This window comes from Rhea americana, unplaced genomic scaffold (assembly GCF_003343005.1).
Source record: "Rhea americana isolate MKP2758 unplaced genomic scaffold, rheAme1 scaffold_2, whole genome shotgun sequence".
Lineage (NCBI taxonomy): Eukaryota > Metazoa > Chordata > Aves > Rheiformes > Rheidae > Rhea > Rhea americana.
Genome location: NW_028186149.1, coordinates 15,043,681 through 15,062,782, shown reverse-complemented (window position 1 = coordinate 15,062,782; position 19,102 = coordinate 15,043,681). Strand labels below are relative to the sequence as shown.

General features: G+C 36.7%; 2 protein-coding genes across 7 annotated transcripts in view; one reads left to right on the top strand and one right to left on the bottom strand.

Moving 5' to 3' along the window:
* BCAR3 (BCAR3 adaptor protein, NSP family member) overlaps positions 1–7,991 on the top strand; it is a 77,991-nt gene extending 70,000 nt beyond the window's left edge. For all 4 annotated transcript variants that reach the window (XM_085303586.1, XM_085303585.1, XM_085303582.1 and 1 more), the window contains 5 exons: positions 979–1,094; positions 1,931–2,102; positions 5,290–5,401; positions 6,444–6,656; positions 7,453–7,991. In XM_085303586.1, the coding sequence (XP_085159712.1) occupies positions 979–1,094; positions 1,931–2,102; positions 5,290–5,401; positions 6,444–6,656; positions 7,453–7,640 (801 nt within the window). In that variant the 3' untranslated portion in view covers positions 7,641–7,991. The remainder of the gene's footprint in view (positions 1–978; positions 1,095–1,930; positions 2,103–5,289; positions 5,402–6,443; positions 6,657–7,452) is intronic.
* Positions 7,992–9,721: 1,730 nt separating this feature from the next.
* The window catches only part of FNBP1L (formin binding protein 1 like), a 61,086-nt gene continuing 51,705 nt past the window's right edge, over positions 9,722–19,102 (bottom strand). The window contains exons 10-15 of one of the 3 annotated variants that reach the window (XM_085303588.1): positions 14,457–14,566; positions 13,733–13,865; positions 13,203–13,297; positions 12,610–12,758; positions 12,067–12,225; positions 9,722–10,991 (exon numbers count right to left, since the gene is read on the bottom strand). In XM_085303588.1, the coding sequence (XP_085159714.1) occupies positions 10,984–10,991; positions 12,067–12,225; positions 12,610–12,758; positions 13,203–13,297; positions 13,733–13,865; positions 14,457–14,566 (654 nt within the window). In that variant the 3' untranslated portion in view covers positions 9,722–10,983. The other 2 variants (XM_085303589.1, XM_085303587.1) reach the window with 2 other exon arrangements.

The following is a 19,102-nucleotide window of genomic DNA, read 5'->3' as shown; positions in this document are numbered from 1 at the left end:
GTCTTCTAGGAACTTTATTTTGTGAATATTACATTATTACATGAAGGAGCGAATATGGCCACTTGCATGCCTGAGAGGGATCTTTGTGAAGAAGGAGGTGTAATCAGTGCATCTCCAGGGGCTTCACAATACTCCTGCTTATCCGGAAGTGAAACAGGTTTCTCTACAGTGCTAGGTGTTGCACCGTTAGACTTGTTGTTTGGCCCAGATTGCTTTTGTCTTTTCATAACCAAGGAAACCTGCTGATGGGGTGTACCAGAAAAAGTGGGCAGATTGGTTTGCAAATGTATCAACATACAGGTTTTAAACTAGCAGATAATGTGAGATTATCAGATAAATGTGGTTTTGCTTGTGTAGCATAGATAATTGTGATTGGTATAACCAGTCACTAATACTGTATGTTTAGAAAGCAAGGACAAATTGGTGAGGATGTCTGTTTTACATATTGACTTTGTTAGTCACTCAGATTTGAGTGTCCTCCTTGAAGTCCTTTTATTAATTTATCCTCATCAGAACTCTGTGGCATAATCTGAAACATTCTGAGCAACAACCTCTTTTCAGAAATGATAAAAGTTAAACAAACCTGTACATGCTTAGGGCCCAAGAGCATTCCTGCCTTGACAAGAATCAGGCTGAGGGAGCACTCTWWTTTCCCACAGTGTGTATATGCATCTCCTGGAAATATAGGACATAAGTTTGATAAAGTCCCTATAATGACTGATGTCTGTTTGTAAGATAGCGTTTTGGTTGTTACTTYAATGTTTTCGGAAATTAAATCATTCTGCAAGAATATTTTATTGATCCTTTTGTGTAAAGTACTGAGTAGGCATAAACTATTCCTAAATGACTGTATCCTGTCATGCACTGTATACTCAGCTGTATATGCTCTCCACTAACCTGGAGTACTTCTGGTTGGCTAGTGGTTTTTTTGAAATAAGTTAGTTTCAAAACTCATCCACAGGTTTTTGCACTTGACAGGTGGCTAGGATACTGGAAGTTTCCGAAGAGATGAGGAAGGTCATGGGAGTGAACTCTGGTCTTGAACTGATTACGTTGCCTTATGGACATCAGCTGCGCCTTGACCTAATTGAAAGGTAAATGTTCCTGTTACTCTGCATTTCTAGGGTAGATGGCTGGAAGATCACAGCACTCATGTGTTTGACATCAGAGTATCGAAGACTGCTCTCCTGCATGCTTTTCTGGATCTGTGTATATAGAAGATAACTCAGTGATTATATAAAGTATCGTTTCTATTTGCATAGGGAAATTCCTGAAAATTGTGGGGCAACTCTGTTAATGTAATACAGGGAAAGCAGAATGATACTGAAAGCAGCATCTTAGAGATGCCAAATGTCATCAGCTCTCCTTTATGAGCTGGTTTCCAGCAGGAGTGTTCAGCCATTTATGCCGTGAGCATCATTTGGGGTTCAGAGCTTTAGCAGCTCAAGCCAGTGAGCTAGCATATCATAAGGTATTGCAGACCTCCGTCTAACATCTAGCCACTGACAGCTTCTGTGTTCCTGATCTCTTCCAGTACGGAGTAAAATAGAAAAGCAACTCTTAACTTCCGGTTGGTATGAAGCAGTCATGCTGAGTGAACTCAGCAGCTGCTGTTCTACCATGCGTACAGGGCATTGATCAGGTAGTAACACCCCCGATGAAGTGTCATAGAAGGTATAGCTGTGCCATAATAATATCTATTAATAATACTGATTAAAATTTATTAACCCATGTACTCAAAGCCAACATATCTATATTCCGTACATTGACATTACTGCTCTTGCTACAAAGAAGATGATGCAAGTGATGCAGTTTGCTGAGCCCAATCAAGATACTAAAATATACTTTCAAACTGATCTCTGAATACATGTACAGCATAATTACCATTTTGATAATTGGTAACCAATAGTATAAGTTATCTCCCTTCTAGGCATAATACTATGGCAATAGGAATAGCTGTGGATATCCTCGGTTGCACAGGAAATCTAGAAGATAGAGCTGCAACATTAAACAGGATCATCCAAGTAGCGGTGGAGCTGAAGGACTCACTGGGGGATTTGTATGCATTTTCTGCTATTATGAAGGCACTAGAAATGCCACAGGTAAGAACTGTTTTCTCTTTATGTTCCAAAACCTGGAGTTGTTTGATAGGTTTGATATATTTAAACTAATTTTGGTCCTTATGTAATTGTCTCAAAACTAAAGAGATAGTCACAACAGAAAGTTCACTTCCCCACAGACAGGAAAATCAGGATTATTTTTAGTCATTGTGAACTTTACAGCTATGATAGTAGACTAATTCTTGTTGATGCCAAATATACTGGAAAATTTCTTCTAAAACAGGGCTTCATTATATTTCAATATAACGCAAATTTATGTGTTAATGCAATTTAATGGTGCAAGAAATGGCTTAATCCTGTGAGAAAAAAATGAGCATATCAGGAAGCAACTATATTTACAGTTGCAGATAATGTATTGTCTTGATGTCTTGATGCATCTCATTTTGCATGTTGCTGAAATGTTTATGAACTTTCCTGCTGTGTTCAGATGATCTTTTGAAACTGCTGTTTTATTAAGGAGGAATAATGCTGATCTCCCCCCCCCCCCCCAAAAAAAAAAAAAAAAAGTGAAAGAGCATAGTTATTTCTAGTGGGAAGAAGTGCAGGAAGGATGCATGAGTTTTGAGACTGAAAGTGTAGAAGTTAAACTTGCTGAAAGTCTACAGGTAGCAATAAAAGGGAAAAAAAGACCCTGAGTTTTGTATCTTCCTACTTTGATGCCCTCTAATGTAAACTGGCAGATTCTTCCACACATACCTGTTGGTGGGGATGGGTAATGTTAATCATGCAGACATCTGCTGAGGAATGTAGGAAAAATGCAGCAGAGCACAGTCTGACAAGTTCTTAGAATATAGTATAACTTTTTTTTTTTTGTAATGAAGTAGGCTCTTCTCGGTTTGATTCCAAACAGTAAGAGGCAGACTAAATGAAAATGATCTTGAAATGATAGGAGCAGGAAAAAACAAGAACAGTGAACTAACTTACTTCTAGAAGCCTGACTTCAGTATTTGGATCTGACAGATTTAAAATCTCAATCATAAGAGAGCAAGAAGATAGGGTAGTTTCTCAGAGAAATAAATCTGTGAAGGTCTAAGTGCAAGCTCTTTTCAGTTGGAGGAAGGTTAGAAAGTGTAGTAAGAGATGAACTTGGCTAAATCATAAGCTCATTCCTGACCTCAAAAACAAGTAGGATGAGTACAGGAAATACAGAGAGAAAATCTAAAGTTCACAGCACAAAAGAGATCCTGCTAATGAGGCACCAATTTAATAAGAAATCAACTTGTAAATACTGAGTAATTGTCTTTGTTGTCTAACAAAGTTGTCAGCAAATGGCAGTGAGGAAATCAAAGGTTTGGATGCAATTTTTTTTTTTAAGAAACATCAGTTTTCAGTAAAAAGTTCAACTGCGTGGATGACTAACATGGTATGAAGGATTCTCAGCTTAGAATTAAAGAAGACTAGAACGCGGATGTTTTCACACATCATCTATAAACTTCAGTATTTTAGGATGAGCTGAGAGTCTTTCAACTGTTAAAAATTACTTTTGTGAGTGCCTCAGGATTAGCTGAGATACAGGGACTTGAGAAGGGAAATAGAAACTATTAGAAGGGGGCTCTGAGGCAGAGGAGAGCTGTAAGCCTAACTTCAGTTTCCAAAGAAGTTTGTACCAAACTATCTGTAAAGCCCTGGAAGGTAGGAAATGTGTAATAGCTACAGTGTATTTATGCTGCTGCTTTAACTTTGTTCTGCAACTAGCTTTCTGAAGAAAACAGTGAAGAGGAAGTAACTTACTGAAATCAAGATACAGCATTTCCATAAACAAGGGAAAAAAATGATCTGGCTGAAAATTTTCTGGGGGTACCTAAGTGGTTAGAAAAAAAGGAAGTAAGTTGATTATAGTTATGTAAATGGAAGAATGTATCAAATTAAGAGATCGTTGCATCCAAGCTGAATGTTTTCATTAATGATCTAGATTTGAGAAATTATGCATAGATCTGCTTAAATCTGGATCAGAGATGACAATAAGTTACTAAAGGATACATGGCAGCAGAAAGATAAAAATAGCAACCCTGCTGCTCCAACAGGGGATACTGAAACAGATGTCTTACCTTTATGCATGGGAATGAATCTTTTTACCGAGCAATGAAGCGATCTCAATTTGAATACAATGCTCRGTTTTGGATACAGGTCAAATGTGGACTAACCAAAGTGATCAGGATTTTAGGAAATGGGAAAAAATGGAAACAGATTGAGKAAATTATTTAGCTGAAAAAATGTAAAGCTTGAGGATGTCGCCTCCAAGAATGTGGAAGCTAGTTCAAAAGTAAGACTGGTCTACATGTCGCTAGTGAGTAGGATCAGAATTAGCAAGCTTTTAAATTACAAACAAACAGGAAGACTCAAGTTTTGTGTCAGGARAAACTGTAGGAGGTTAAGCCCTGGCATAAATTGATTGGATTATTTGGACAGCTGTGGGAGTCTCCATTTCTAGAGACCTTTAGAAAAAGTACACAAATGACTTGATAGCTATGATGGCCATCAAGCTTGGTAAAGAGGTGATTCCTCCTCGTGCCCAAAGACAGGCCAACTAGATGATTTCTGCATCCACATAGATTTTATTAATAGACATTAGTTGAAAAAAAACAATTCAAGCAAAATTCTCCAGTCAGGCATGAAAATTCTCTCTGAGTGTACTTACTTAATCTTTTGAACTAAAAATACTTAGAAATTTAGTTTTCTTTCTTCTACAGCACCTGCGTATGCAGAATCTGTTTTACTAGACTGATAATGATGAGACTTACCAGTTAATCTGTTGGTCTTGTCTTGCATGTTCATTGGAGTAGAACCAAGCTTTCAGGTTTGCTCTGAAGGGCTTGACAGAAAGTTTTCCATAATGCAAACTGAGTGCTGCATCAGTTAGTTGGCAGGAGGAAATTCTGCATGCTTTTTGAGTGAGCCAATTATTTTCTTGAATTGGGAGCAGTCCTGTACCACAAGGGATCATACCTTGGGAATATGTGTCGTAAGAAAGATACCACTGGTAGAAAAGCGGCATTGTTTAATAAATTTTGGATCTAATGTTGGACTCAAGCCTCTGTAGTAGCTGTATCTTATCTAAAGACAGTGTACTACTGAATAATTCAGACTAATCAAACTTTGCCAGTAGCAGTGTGTTTTCCATGTGAATTGCTATGGAGTCTGAAACAGCTGTTCTGTTTTGTTTGAACAGGTCACTAGGTTAGAACAAACTTGGACTTCTTTAAGACATCATTACACTCAGACTGCCATTACGTATGAAAAACAGCTGAAGCCATTTAGTAAAGCTCTGCATGAAGGACAAGGTGAGTGAACTAGTGGGCATGAATGACTCTGATTTCCATCCACCCTTACAGCTCTCCCTTACAACTCTTGAGGAGTCTGTGTAGGAGAGGCAGCAGATGCTATAGTGATAGCTGTGTATCATGTGTTAAAAGCAACTACATGMACTTGTGTAATGCAATATAACACATGAGAATAGAAGGAAACATCTGCCAGCCAAACATCATGCACCTATGCAAAATGTAATATTCTTCGTCTGCTCAAATCCTCCCCCCCCCCCGCCCTTTGGGGGGAAAAGCTCACGAGGAGCAGGGACTGACAGGAACCTGCATCTTCATCATCTCACCTCAAAGACGGACAGTGGACAAAAGTCTCCCTCTTGCTATGCAGGGTGGAAAAACTGACTTCTGGCAGGTTTTGCTTTCCCTATTGGAGCAGAGGACGAATGCTGGAATACAAAGAATGGGTCAGTAATTCCTCTGATCACGTAAAGTATGCCTGCTGCCTGCATTTGCAGGAAGCAGTCAAGTAGTTCCTGCTGCTCTTTATCATTCTTTGCAGCTGTATTCTCTAAAGGGATCTGAGGGGAAGATAATAGAGCCAAACACTTCCCTGGCTCAGGAAGAGGGGAGAGAAGGAAAACTTTTAGCCCCACAGAAATTACTGGAAATTGCCCTGAAGGCAACGACACAATTTGAAATGTTTAAAAGCCTAACTCTTAGTGCTCTTGCGCTCTATGCCACTATCTAGTATTTCAGCAGGGCCTTTCCCTGTAGCAAATAGTTTGCAACCCTGTAATTGATCTTGACTGCCCCATCACCACTGCAACTACTCCCAAACTCACTGGAAACTGTAGGTTTCCTATGTGTGTGTGTGTGTATGTCTATACGTACACAGGTAGATAGAGGTATGGATATGACTGAGATGAGGTGCTAATTTGAAAGATGGAAGACAAATAAATTTGTTTCTGTTTTGGAAAGATAATGCTGCAGTTACAATACCTTCTTAACTTAGCAGGTTTTAGAACTTCTGACAGTATGGTTGGTTTGTTGCTCTTTATCCCAGAGACCATTGGTGCTCCACAGAACAACATAACAGTGCCACTGCTGATGCCTCTTGTTACCTTGATGGAGCGGCAAGCTGTCATTTTTGAAGGGATGGACCTGTGGGAAAGCACTGACCAAAGCTGTGAAATAATGCTCAAACACTTGGCCACYGCTCGGCAGATAGCACAGAATGCAGAAACGTACCGGGTGACTGCAGAGCAGATGCTGGAAGGTAGGGAGGAGAAACTTTTGTGAATTACCAGAACGTGTGGGTTGAGGAAAGGTCTCTATTTAAAGGACACTAAAAGTCACTGCAAGAAGTTCTTCTCTTTCATAAGAACTGAAATAGCAGCAAATGTCCTGCAGGAAACTCATTCTCAGGGGCAGCAGCAATATTGTTTAGAGAGAGAGAGAGCAGATTATTCATCACAGGTAGTTTTCCAGTAACCAGTATGAAACACCTATTAAGTCTTGATTTAAGATCCTGAACTGTCTTTTTAGGAACCAAACTAAAAGTACCGTAGGGACTGGGGATAACTTACAGCCTTCTGTACAGTTCAAAATTTCTGCTCTGACTTTGTGAATAAAACTGTTTACCACAGTAAGATTCTTTACTGCAAGGCAAGATGCAACTCTGACACCTTAACCACTTGTAGTCAAAAAGTAAATAACATGTTAACTACTTGACTTTGTATTTTAAACTTGCAATGAAAAAGATGACAGTGAGAAAAAAATCAAGTATTTCTGCAGGCTACATCTATACATCAGTGATAATATTTAATGTTGATGCAAGACAATTAAATTAGAATTGAACAAAGGATAGCCTGGAGCTATCTAAGTGCTGCTAGGAACACAACACATTGAAAGGATTTTCACTTTTTTCCTAGCTTTTTAAACCATTGTGCAAAATGAACCTAGCATATTAAAGCTAATGTTGTTTGGAAAGAATATATTTTAAAAGCCTTTTCTTCTAAGTAAAAAAAAAATTGCTTAATGGTGATACTGTGGGGTTCTTTTTTGCTTGTTAGGTTTCCAGCCAGACGAAGAGATGAGTGAGATCTTCAAGACAGAATTTCAAATGAGATTGCTCTGGGGCAGCAAAGGAGCACAAGTTAATCAAAATGAAAGATACGAAAAATTCAGCCAGATTTTAACTGCACTTTCCCGAAAACTGGAACCTCCTCCAGTGAAGCAGGTGGAACAACTAAATATCTAAGAGTCTGTAAACTAAATGCTAAATTTGAAATAACTGTTGCTTTCCTTTTGGCAATTTGATACTGCACAAACCTCTAGCATTTCACAAGATGTTTAGAACTTCAACTGCACAATGCACACTTGTTTTAAAACTACTGATTACTAAACAAATTATTTATTTACTGTGTCACCAAGTCATTTTATGATCCTTTGAATGATTAAGATTACTCCTGTAAGACAGTCTTACAGCTTTCCATATTTTCCCAAAACTTGTAACGTTTTAATATCTAGGAGTAGGAGGAGTTAGGCATCTTAAAGATATTAAAATGAAGCAAATAAATAGTGTAAATAAAGGTATAGATTAAGTATGTGACATTGCAGTTGTGTAATATTCCTTAGATAACTATAAAACAGTGTACATAGAATTGTGAATTAAAATATATCTTTATGCAAAATAATTTGCCAACTATGGTTGCAGAAATGATTCTTTATCTGTGACCACAACTGAAGGCTCAAATTTCACTGGACCTATGACAGTAAAAAATTAGTTTTATGTATGTTGGAACAATTTATTTTGCTAATACATCATCTGTAGGCTAGAGCTTTGTCTTGCTGGAGCCTGCACAACAGCTGTGCTGCCACGAATGCATGATGACATGGTAAGAACAAACAATTCTAATAATTAAAACACTTTCAGATATGAGTAAATATGGGCATATGTATATTCAACTCACTTCAGTAACTGAGGTGAATCACTCTGATAAGCATTATGTACTTTTTTTCTTGGATGAAGCCAAAGCATACATTATTAGCAGTTTTCATAAACATCAAGCAATCTAATTTCCTCTATAAAGAACACTTTTAGTGGCAAATTCCACTTTGTTGCATATAGAAGCATATGAATACTTACTTAGGCAACTGTGATTAGAGTTGAATTTGCTCTTTGTCAGTAAGCCTAGTTCTGAAGTGAGAAGTTACATTTGAAAAATATTCTAGGAGGGCAGGCTAACAACAAAACCAACCAACACCAAACAGGTGTTCCACCACCTGCAAAATCACAGGTGTAAGTAAGTCAGTAAGTCTCCCTGTCAATCTTAACAGAACACAAATGGGGAAGCTAAATTAGACATGAAAAGATTTCTTTATTCCATGAAAATATTCTCAACAGAGAACACTATTTTTAAACAAAGCATTTAACATTTAAGAAATCAACCTGTGCACAGAAGAAAAGATAGATAAAAAATTACTGGAAAATGGAAGATTCTTTAAGACAACTCACATTCAGAATTTCAGAGTAAGTGATTTATAACTAGCTGTGCAAGTACAAATAATTTTTTTCCTATGTTTAATAACCCTCATACAAGTTGCACTATCCCTCATGAATGGAACCTGCCTCCAAAGGAAGCAAATTCTGGGTTTAGAAAAACAAACAAACAGTAGCGTGAGAAGACCATTTATTCCTTTACCAGGAAGAGTTACTACTAACCTGCAAAGCTGTTAGCCAGGCAAACCACAGGCCCTTTAGCAGAAAATACACAGATCACATTTCTTCCTCTTCTCTAACTTTAAAATAAAAAAGCACTAGCTTAAAAAAAACCAAACAAACAAACAAAAAACAAAACAAAACAAAAAAAAAAACACTACACCTGTAGTTTTGTCAGTATTGAGTAATGTCACATTATTATATAAATAACCCTGTATACAATATCCAAAAATCTAAACTTTAGAGTTTAATAGCCCCCAACTGTAATACACTAGGTCAAGCTGTGTAATAGTGGTATACATAAGAAAAGGAATAAACCTCTACACAAATCACTCAACTTAAGCTTTACTGGTAGTACAATTTCTAGTAACACTGAAATTAAAAAGAATCCAGCGCTGCTGCATCCAAATATTGCTTCAGAGCCCCCAAACCAGGATGTTTTGATTACTACCTATTATTTATTTCTTTCCCCACATAGCAGGTGGCTGGGCTGACAAGCTTTGATTGATACAAGTATCCCTCCCCCCAACCCCTCTAGTCTAATTCTTATTACTCTAATAAATCAGATATGATGTATTTATTAATAGAACCACAAATGGAAGGCAAGACAACATAAGCAATAGGGGCACTGCAGACAACTATATTTACATGTATAAACATATCCAAATTTCAATTGTTTACAAGTAAAAGTGCACATAGATCATTACGAAGTATTACTCATATTTCAACTGGTCCATACAATGAAGCATCACCTGGAAACAAGCACTGCAGTAATTAAAACTGGAACGTCATAGTCAAAAACTAAGAGACAAAGTTTCCATAAAAATAGTTCTAAAAATATTAAAGTCAAATGAAGAGATACATGTCTCAATGTATAAAAATTCATGATGCACCATGTATCCGGTAAAATAGAGCTCTAGAAAACACCTACCATGGCTACCTCAGCAGCTGCAGCGCTACAGAAAGAGCTGAGACACAAAGCCCTTTGTGGGATACTATAAGTGGTAGTGTTGGCAATCAACAGATTTAGGCACTCTAGTTTAAGGCAGCATTTGAATGGCAAGTGGTTGACCTTGAAAACAGTCATTAGCTTGCAGTGGTGAATCTCTCTGGTGGTGTTCTGGGTATTCAGTGCTCACATTAGGTTACTGAAGTGCTGAAGATGGACCACAGTTCTGGGAGTTTCTCTGACTGCATTGTAGGCTAGAGCTGAGATGTATTATTTCCCCAAACCAACATAAATACATTATGATCTCATATCAGTTATGTCAAAAACTGGAATGTAATGGTAGTTGCAGTGGAATAGTTATAGCAGCATACATGGATACTGGGATGAAACTAGTGCTGAAGATACTTAAACAGAATGGTTTGTTACAAGTAAAAGAAGCAATGATGACAATAGTATGTTATGCAGACATGCCTGACTGTGCTAGGCATGCAGGAGGGGGTTAAGGGCGAGCATGGAGGTGGCACAGGCAGACTGACAACTGACATGGTTCTAAATGACTGCCAATTATTACAATCAGTTGGAAAAGAGCATAATTGAGATAACCAAAATGTAGCACAACCTAAAATATAGTTTGTGCCTCTTTGAAAATGAAGGCCAATAAGACTAAGCAATTTTAGTAGCAGTTGCCTCTTTACTCTGGTAATGGAGCTCTATTTTGCTGCAGAAATTTAAGAATTTGTAATACATCCTTAACTATGTAGGGAAATGCTAAGAATGTTAGTGACTAAACATATGTCTGCATGCATTCATGCAACTAGCTTTTCCCCTTGCTTACTGGGCCTCCCAGGCTAATACCCTCCCCCCCCCACCCCAAAAAAAAGCAGCTGCATGTAACCTCCTTCAAGATCTCGCCCATTTTCTCAGAAACCCGCTTCAGGAACCTGCAGTCCAAGAGGAAAAAAAAAGAACACAGTTACTGAAGACCTTCAGAAAACAGAGAAGCGTGCTCAGTTCTAACAGGCCATTCCCAGAGGTTAGGTATTAGCCTTGTACTTAATTCCACATACATTCTTAATAGGAATAACAGACACAGTTTTTAGTTTAGCTAATTTTTTCCCTAGTAATCCAGTAGTGCGGTGTAGCTTCCAAACCTTAGCGATTTAATAGCGAGGGAGTCGCTGTACATTTTAGATCTTGATTTCAACCCAAACGCAATGCAATTCAAAGACTCTTGGCTTACAGGCACCGAGTAAGAATTTATAAACAGTCCCTTTTCAGGACAGAGAGAGGTTAAAATTCAGTAAGAAAGACATGAGCATTACATGTGTGGGCATTTTTTTTTTTTTTTTTAATCTACAGTTAAAACAGCGAAGTTGAGTCAAATACACAATATTCTAGGCTACAACCACTGGGAAGGGGAGAGGCAGGTCAGTGGACTTTTTGTCCTTTTTAATTGTAATGCTTCTTCCTGAGTGTTTTTGTTGAACTTTCAGAATCAGAAAACATTTTCCTCTTTAAGAGGTGAAAGCCGCCAAGTATTTGCAACGGAAGGAAATAAATAATTTTCAGTTACTGAACTCAGTTAGTTACTAGAGCAAAAAGCCTCTGTTTTAAGCATATAGTTTAAGTTATACAAGTTTACAAGGAACAGTAAATTTTAGAGGTCTTTAAAAACATTTTTTAAAGATCAACTACTATATAGAACAAGCAGGAATCTTGGTCTTTTTCTGTTTAATAGATGAATCAAATTTAGCACTTCGTAAAGCAGAAATATTAGATCAGTTAAATAAAGCAGAAGACACTGGTCAAAATTACAGACCAACATAAGGTAATTTAATGCTGAGATCTCCAAAAAAAGAAATACGGCAAGCTCACATGGCGAACAACAGCCCACCGCTGCCCTCTGATACTCTGATTCTTTCCATGAACCTGTGCAACTTACTATTTTTCCACTATCTCCCTGGGGAACGTACAGCTGAAAACTGCCATTTTACTGTTAGATATAGGTTACTGCACCTTTGCTGTTTTTCTCTAGCGTTACATCTATATATGATGTTGGCACATAGCCTTCCTCTCCATTATGTCTTCGAGCTCTTGTCCACCCGTCTCCTTTATCCTCCTCAATAATGTACAAAATTTCCCCTTCTTTCATTGCTAGAGTGCCTTCATTATGACCTGGGAAAACAAGAGGCAATGAAGTCTCCATGTTACAAGAGAATTTCAAGCAATCTTTCTCCCAGGATATAGTTTCCAGACTATATATAAACAGGAAGTATCAAAAATCCGTGGAAGTGAACATGTGGTTCAGCACGCTTGCAGACAAAAACCTGGTCCCATTTGTAAATCTGAGCACTTGCCAGTAGCTGTGCTTTCTAATACCTCACAACATCATAACAGTACTAATCTGCCCATGAATTACAAAGTTTTTCCATTGATCTTATAAGCAACTGCTTATAATGTACTTAAAATCATTTTACCTGTCTTCCATGTAACAAATAAACCATGCCTTTTAGTCAAGTTACCTTTCAGTCAAAGAAGAACATACGTTGTTAACCTTACCATCGAAAGGATATATTGCCTTGCAGTGTCCTATTGCTGGTAACGGATCATCATCTTCAAATTCATCATCAAACTCATTTGGATGTGCATGCTGCTGTGTTGGGCCTCTAACTTCCTGATTTGCATCATCTGTGTAACTCCCTTCAGGGCTGTAACGCAACAATTAAAACATGAGGATTTGGAAGAGTTCTTAGCTCCAGAACTCTCAACACACACAGGATACATCATGGATATTACTCTGGGAATGCCTATTAGCAGCATATACATTTACTGCTGGAGATGATTTTCTGAAAAAGTTTCGAGCTGACAAGCTTGGGACTGAATTCCCATAAGAAAAAATAAATTTGACAAAACCATGCAAAACTGGTGAGCCTTATACAATGGAGTAAGTTTTAAAACGCTCTGCTATTTAATGAGTGGGTGTTTCAATTAGACTCTCAATTTTTTATGTTACCATGACAACATGAGGTAAATGCTAGAATTTGGAACCAGTAAGATTTTCCTTAAGGAACAGCCATCATCTATGGCTAACAATCAAAGGGAAGTACTGATTCTAACATAAGATATAAAAACAGTAGAGATAGAGTAGTGACCTCTCTCTGCCCTGTGTTACAAGGTGGTTGATATCACTGCTGTGCCGCCTGTCACTTCTGGCTGCTACTTTACCTTCAACTTCAGACAGCCAAGCCTTGAAGAGGAAAGACAAATATTCATGTTAAAGAAAACTTAATTCTAAGACAGCAAATGTCATTTTACAAAYACACATATAACAGCTTAGTTTTCAGTACACAGCTGTATGAAGACTGCATTCACATGTGACGTTTCACACTTATTTTACATGAAGCRTGAAACTATCCCCTCTGTTTAGCCTTTGCTCCATGTYAGAATCAAGAATGTAACAAAAAAAMMCCGCATCTTTAATAGTGAAAGTGAATTGCAGAATAAGTGATTAATGACTCTTAWTAAGAGTTTGTATCTTTAGAGGAACATACCCGAAAATAAGGCACCCCATGGAAAACTGAACAACTTCTTAAGTATTCTTCTGGCTGCTACATTTGTAATTCATAAGGCAAACTACTGTGTTAATATTCATTTACATTTTCCAAGAAATTTAGATTTTAACCTCATTCTTGTGTATTTCCATCCGAAGACGGTCCATGTTGCTCATGGTCTCAGCTAGTTTTGGTTGCAAACTGCCAGGATCACCCATTTGGGGATTTTTTTCATAAACGTCCTTCATCTTGATGAGGGCATCTCTAACAACATACAAGACCCCATAATTATAAAACCCACATAAACTTCTACCAGTTCATTAAAAAAAAAAAAAAAGTGTTTACACATATGAGATTCTGACCTATAATTAGAGGTCCTAGATTCTAAGAACTCCAGCTCCTCCACCACTCCTAAACACTTTTCTATTCTGTCACCTTAGCATTTTGCTTTCCTTTCTTGCCTCTTGCACAAGCATRCAAGGAATCCAACTGTTGATTCTTCTCTATCCAGCGTCAGTACTGTTTCTCAGTTTGTTACACGCAATTGCTTACATAATGCTCTTTTTGATGTAGTAAGTTGCAGCCCTCTTGCTTGACAGACCTACACCCTGATACTCAGTTACTTAGAGCCAGTAATTCCTATGCAACATTATGACCACAATGTGTATTACAATGAAGCAGGAGGAGGCAATGAAACTAGACTCTACCTACAATGAAATATAGATTAAAAAATGCTTCATAATAGTCAGCCTAAGGTAGCACATTCTCCCCTAACTTTTGAGCACTACTGGCTCAGGCAGAGGACTSTAAAAGACACAAAGAGAACCATGACAGAACTCCCCAAAATTCACTCACTTTTGGTCTGTTTCCTTCTGTAGTTCTCTGTTGAGTTCATCAATTCTCTGCTGCAGTTTCTTGCGTCTTTGCTCTGGAGGCAGGTGGCTGAAATCTTCTAAAGCAGGGCCCTGCAAGTAYAAATATTATTAAACAAGTAATACGCATATACCTAGACAGCTGAACTGACATATCCACACACGAACAGTGTTCACTGGAAGCAGGATGGGCCTTGTTAACAACTCTACTCAACATAAAGATCTATAAAAGATCACAAAGGAATAAATACATGTTCTTGCTCTCAGATCATAGTCATTCATTCCATCCCCTTCCTTTTGGGGGGGGGAAAGGGAGGGGGAGGCATAGACCACAGTTGTGGCTACAGTTAAATGAGGAGATTTGAAGAAGGGTCGTCTATCCCATCTGAATATACATCAAAATAATCACATGAGAAAAAGTATTAGTATTTACAAGTCACTATGGCATAAAGTCATTTTGTCTACATACTAGCCAGAACGTATTTTGAGTAACTTCAACTGAGCTAAAAGAGATAAGACTTCAATTATTTTGTTTCAGGGAATCATAGCATAGATCACACACATTTAGTCTGGTTTTTGCAATAAAGCAAGATACAAAACTCTGAAAGATTTGTAGTAAAACATCAATTATTTTTTTTTAAATATAACTACAATATTCACTTACTGAAACTCAATATTCTGCAAAAGCAATAAACAGAAACATCCATATACAACTGAAATTCCTTGTTTTGAACAAAATTACCTATCAGTCTGGAAGAGGATTTTTATTTGTTTTAAATTACTTTGTAAATWCAACTTCAGCCAATAAGATACTCTTACTATCTTCTGTCACAGCTCAGGTTTGTAAGTAGTAATTTGTACACCAAACAATAGGCAGTTTGAAAAGCTGAGCCATGAACTTCCCTATTACATCCACGGCACTTGAAGTAGTTTTACAAAGGACAGATTTAGATTCATAATTACTAAACAGTAATTCCAGTCAGAATAGAAATCTAAGCAGCAGTATGTGTATGATTGATTCTTTATGTGRACTGTGTTTTTCTGTAACTATTTGGACGCTGCCAAAAGAAAAATGCTATGATTTCGTAATTTAGATCTTTATTCCAAATTATTATCGTAGGTCTCTTTCAGTTGTTCATCAGTCTTACTATAAAACACACTAAGTGGATCTGAATTAACTTAAAAAGGTCTATTACATTTTCCCTAGAATGAAAAAAAAAGTTCACAGAGTACAGAGAACACCTTTATACCATCAAAATTTTGATCTAACTTGTTACTTTAAATCAAAACTTATTTAATAATTCCAAGTCACCTTTTTTAATTGTAACAAAGAATGTTTCAGGGAGGAAAAAAAAATGCCACTAATTTACAAACACTGTTAGAGAAAAAAAAAAAAAAGAAAGAAAGAAAGAAAGAAAAAAAAACTCAAGACAATCTACAGTTTTGAGCCCCAAACCCACAGAGGTTGACATCTTGTTGACACAAGTGCAAACTTGTGTCTGTGTAGCAATCAGGATGGAAGGGCTTGGGTGTGTAAAGCATGCAAAGAGATTTTTACGTATCTTTGAGTTTGCTGTGAAAATTCTTCCCCTCAGGTGGCAGACACCCTCAGTTTCCTTTTTAAGATGGAAATAAGATACATACCTTACTGACAGAAAGTTACGTTATACTTAACTATTAAGTAAGTTGTTTTAAGCATAGGAATACACACACACACCCGCCAGCCATTATAGTAACTCTCCACAGAGGTAAACCGAACTGGACAGCATTTCTTCTGTCAATAAGAAACTTGACAGAAACTTGACTGTCAGGATTTTCACAGAAGCAACCACAGGCTCACATGCCTGTGGTTTTAATTTTTACAGTTTCCAAGTTTTTAAGTAGCTCCTCTTAAAAAAAATCTTCTTCCCTCTCAACTACTTGGTTCTTTTGCACTCATTAAATCATAACCTCACTACCTTCCTTAGTCACAGTATTCAAGAAAGGAAATCAAGATCTGGTGTTTCCAACATAAAGCAGCAGTAGTTCTTTGGGAGGAGGGGAGGTAGGGGAGAGAATCATTTCTTGCCTTTTACACGCTACAAAGAAACAAGAAAAGATGGTAACATCCTGTTTCATCATTCCTCTGCACAGGTCAGTTAAAAACAGAATATCCTACAGTAAAAAAAATCAGAAGAACAGAATTCTTACCATGAATTTTACTGATTTACTTTGCAAAACAACAATATTTATCAAGATGTATTTTTCATCTAACATAACAGTTTTGTAATATACCTGAACATGAAGGATCTGGTTAAATTTCTGGTTAAATTCAAAGGACTGAATTTTACAGCATTCAATATTTCTCCTTTGCACAAGTTTTTTAATCTTTTCACACACTTACTTTATACTGCTTTAACAATTTTCCTGACAAAGAGAAATCACTATTTCCATCATGACCAGCTCCTGAACACTGGTCAATGCTAAAACTCCAAAATCACATATTAGTTGAAGCCAGATCACAAGTGCAATTATCTCACATTAAGCACAGACGATTAAAAAGACAACTGTGATGAGGTGGAAAATCTGAAGATGTATTTTAGCACCTGATTTAAAGCAGTTATGATATGGAAACACTTTCAAAGGATTACTTTCATGCTATCTTAGCAGAAGTACAGCAGACAGATCAGCACACGGGCTTACCATCTTCACCGACCACTGCACAGTTCATTTGAAAACAGAAAGAAACGGGAAATTATTCACATGCAACCACTAGTTAAGAAAATGATTAATGCCTACGAATGTATCTTTAAAATATTATTTAAAAGATCAACATTGTAATTAGTAAAAAAAAAAAAATTTTACTATAAGCATAAGAACAGAAAATACAAGAATCTGAAATGCATTTCTGCATTGAGAATTATTGATTTTAAAATTACAGTATATGATAACAAGTATTTTAACTTACGAAATTATAACAACTTCATTAGACTACTTTTGAATTTAAATATTTTTGAGTAATATGCTTAGTATCTTCTATTGTAAGAGAAGAAACAAACACACAGCCAACACTACACAAAAGAGCAGAATTTGATGACAATGAAGGAAAGACTGGTCAGCCATATGCAAAGAGTTAGTTAATTATAGCTAACAATTCACTACCATCACTTCTACAAATATAATTTTTAAAACATATTTATTTCATTATCTCAGTAGAACAACAACACAACACACAAAAATCTTCCTTTTCAAGTTTAAAAGTTTATAATTTTATTTTTTAAAAACAGTATATTTTGGTCATTGCTGCTATTCTGAAAATACTTCAGTCTAGATAAAAATATATGTGTTCAAAGAGTAAAAACTTTCTTAGAGAAAGTAAATAAAACACATGAGATGACAGGTGTCGTATCTTGAGTTTAACAAGTCACAGCATTCTGGAGGTCTTTCAGATTTTCTGCGACTTTGGATAAGCCCTGCCAGCAAAACACCAAGCAACTAGGAATGAAGCTTCCATTACCACAGCAATGACTTGCATTTACCACACCATTTATGACCTACAGCAACTGTTAGAGGACTGTTGACTGGGGAACACACGCAGAATTTCTAGCCATAGAAAGGCAACTACACGAGGAAAGAGAAACACCTTCACAAACAATAGCTTGGTAGAAACCTTAATAAAGTCCAAGGACATAAAATGACTATAAACATTTTTTCCCCTCTACAGAGAGTCTTCCAAGAAAACACTGGCAAATCTTACTTCTTGTTCATGACATATCCAGTTATGTATCAAATGGCAAAGAGTAAAGACCTTTCATCAGCACTAACATTATCTGGAAATGTTAGAATCCAGAGAATAATAAAAATTATGTAAGAGTAATACTAATAAAAGCAAGGCACAGCTATACTTCAGATTTCTTTTTTATACAACCTATTACTGTTTTGCATGCATTGGTAACTAGAACTGCTGTTTGCTGCTTTACCTGTACAGCCAAAGGGGGAAAATCTGATGCACGAAGCACAGGATGAGGGAAATTTGGTTTGGTGATCTTAACTGTCTTGAGTGAAATTCTGTACAGGGCAGGTAAAACAAAATATCCAGTGTGTGTCTGATCTCGTGTCAACTCATGAATAAATCTCAGTAGAAACCAAAGCAAATTAAAATGCCACTTGATAGTTCTGCATATAAATACCACTTGGACAAAGTTTTACAGGGACAAAACTGTGAAAATCACAGGATGATGTACTTGCAGCTAGCACTGAATCAAAATACATTAAAAAGATAAAATTAATCAATGTCACACAAAATTATTAGAATTACAGTTTACAGTGAAGTTGAAAAGGCACTTAGTATGAGATAATGTAGTATATGTTAAAATGCTATCAGGGTATTTCCAAATATTAAAAAAAAAATTAAATGTTCATTCTGTAGATTTACAGAGATTAAGAATTTGATACTGTAGGATTTTTGAGTTAAACCAGATTTGTAGCATAGTAATGATCCATGTTAATATTATAGAATACCTCTCAAATTACTTTCAACAATATGATCAATTAAATGGTAAAAATACAAAAATTAGAGGAAAGTGTTTTTTCATTTTCCAATGACATTCTGTAGCTATCAGGAGACATTCTTTTACTTCAGTAAGAAAT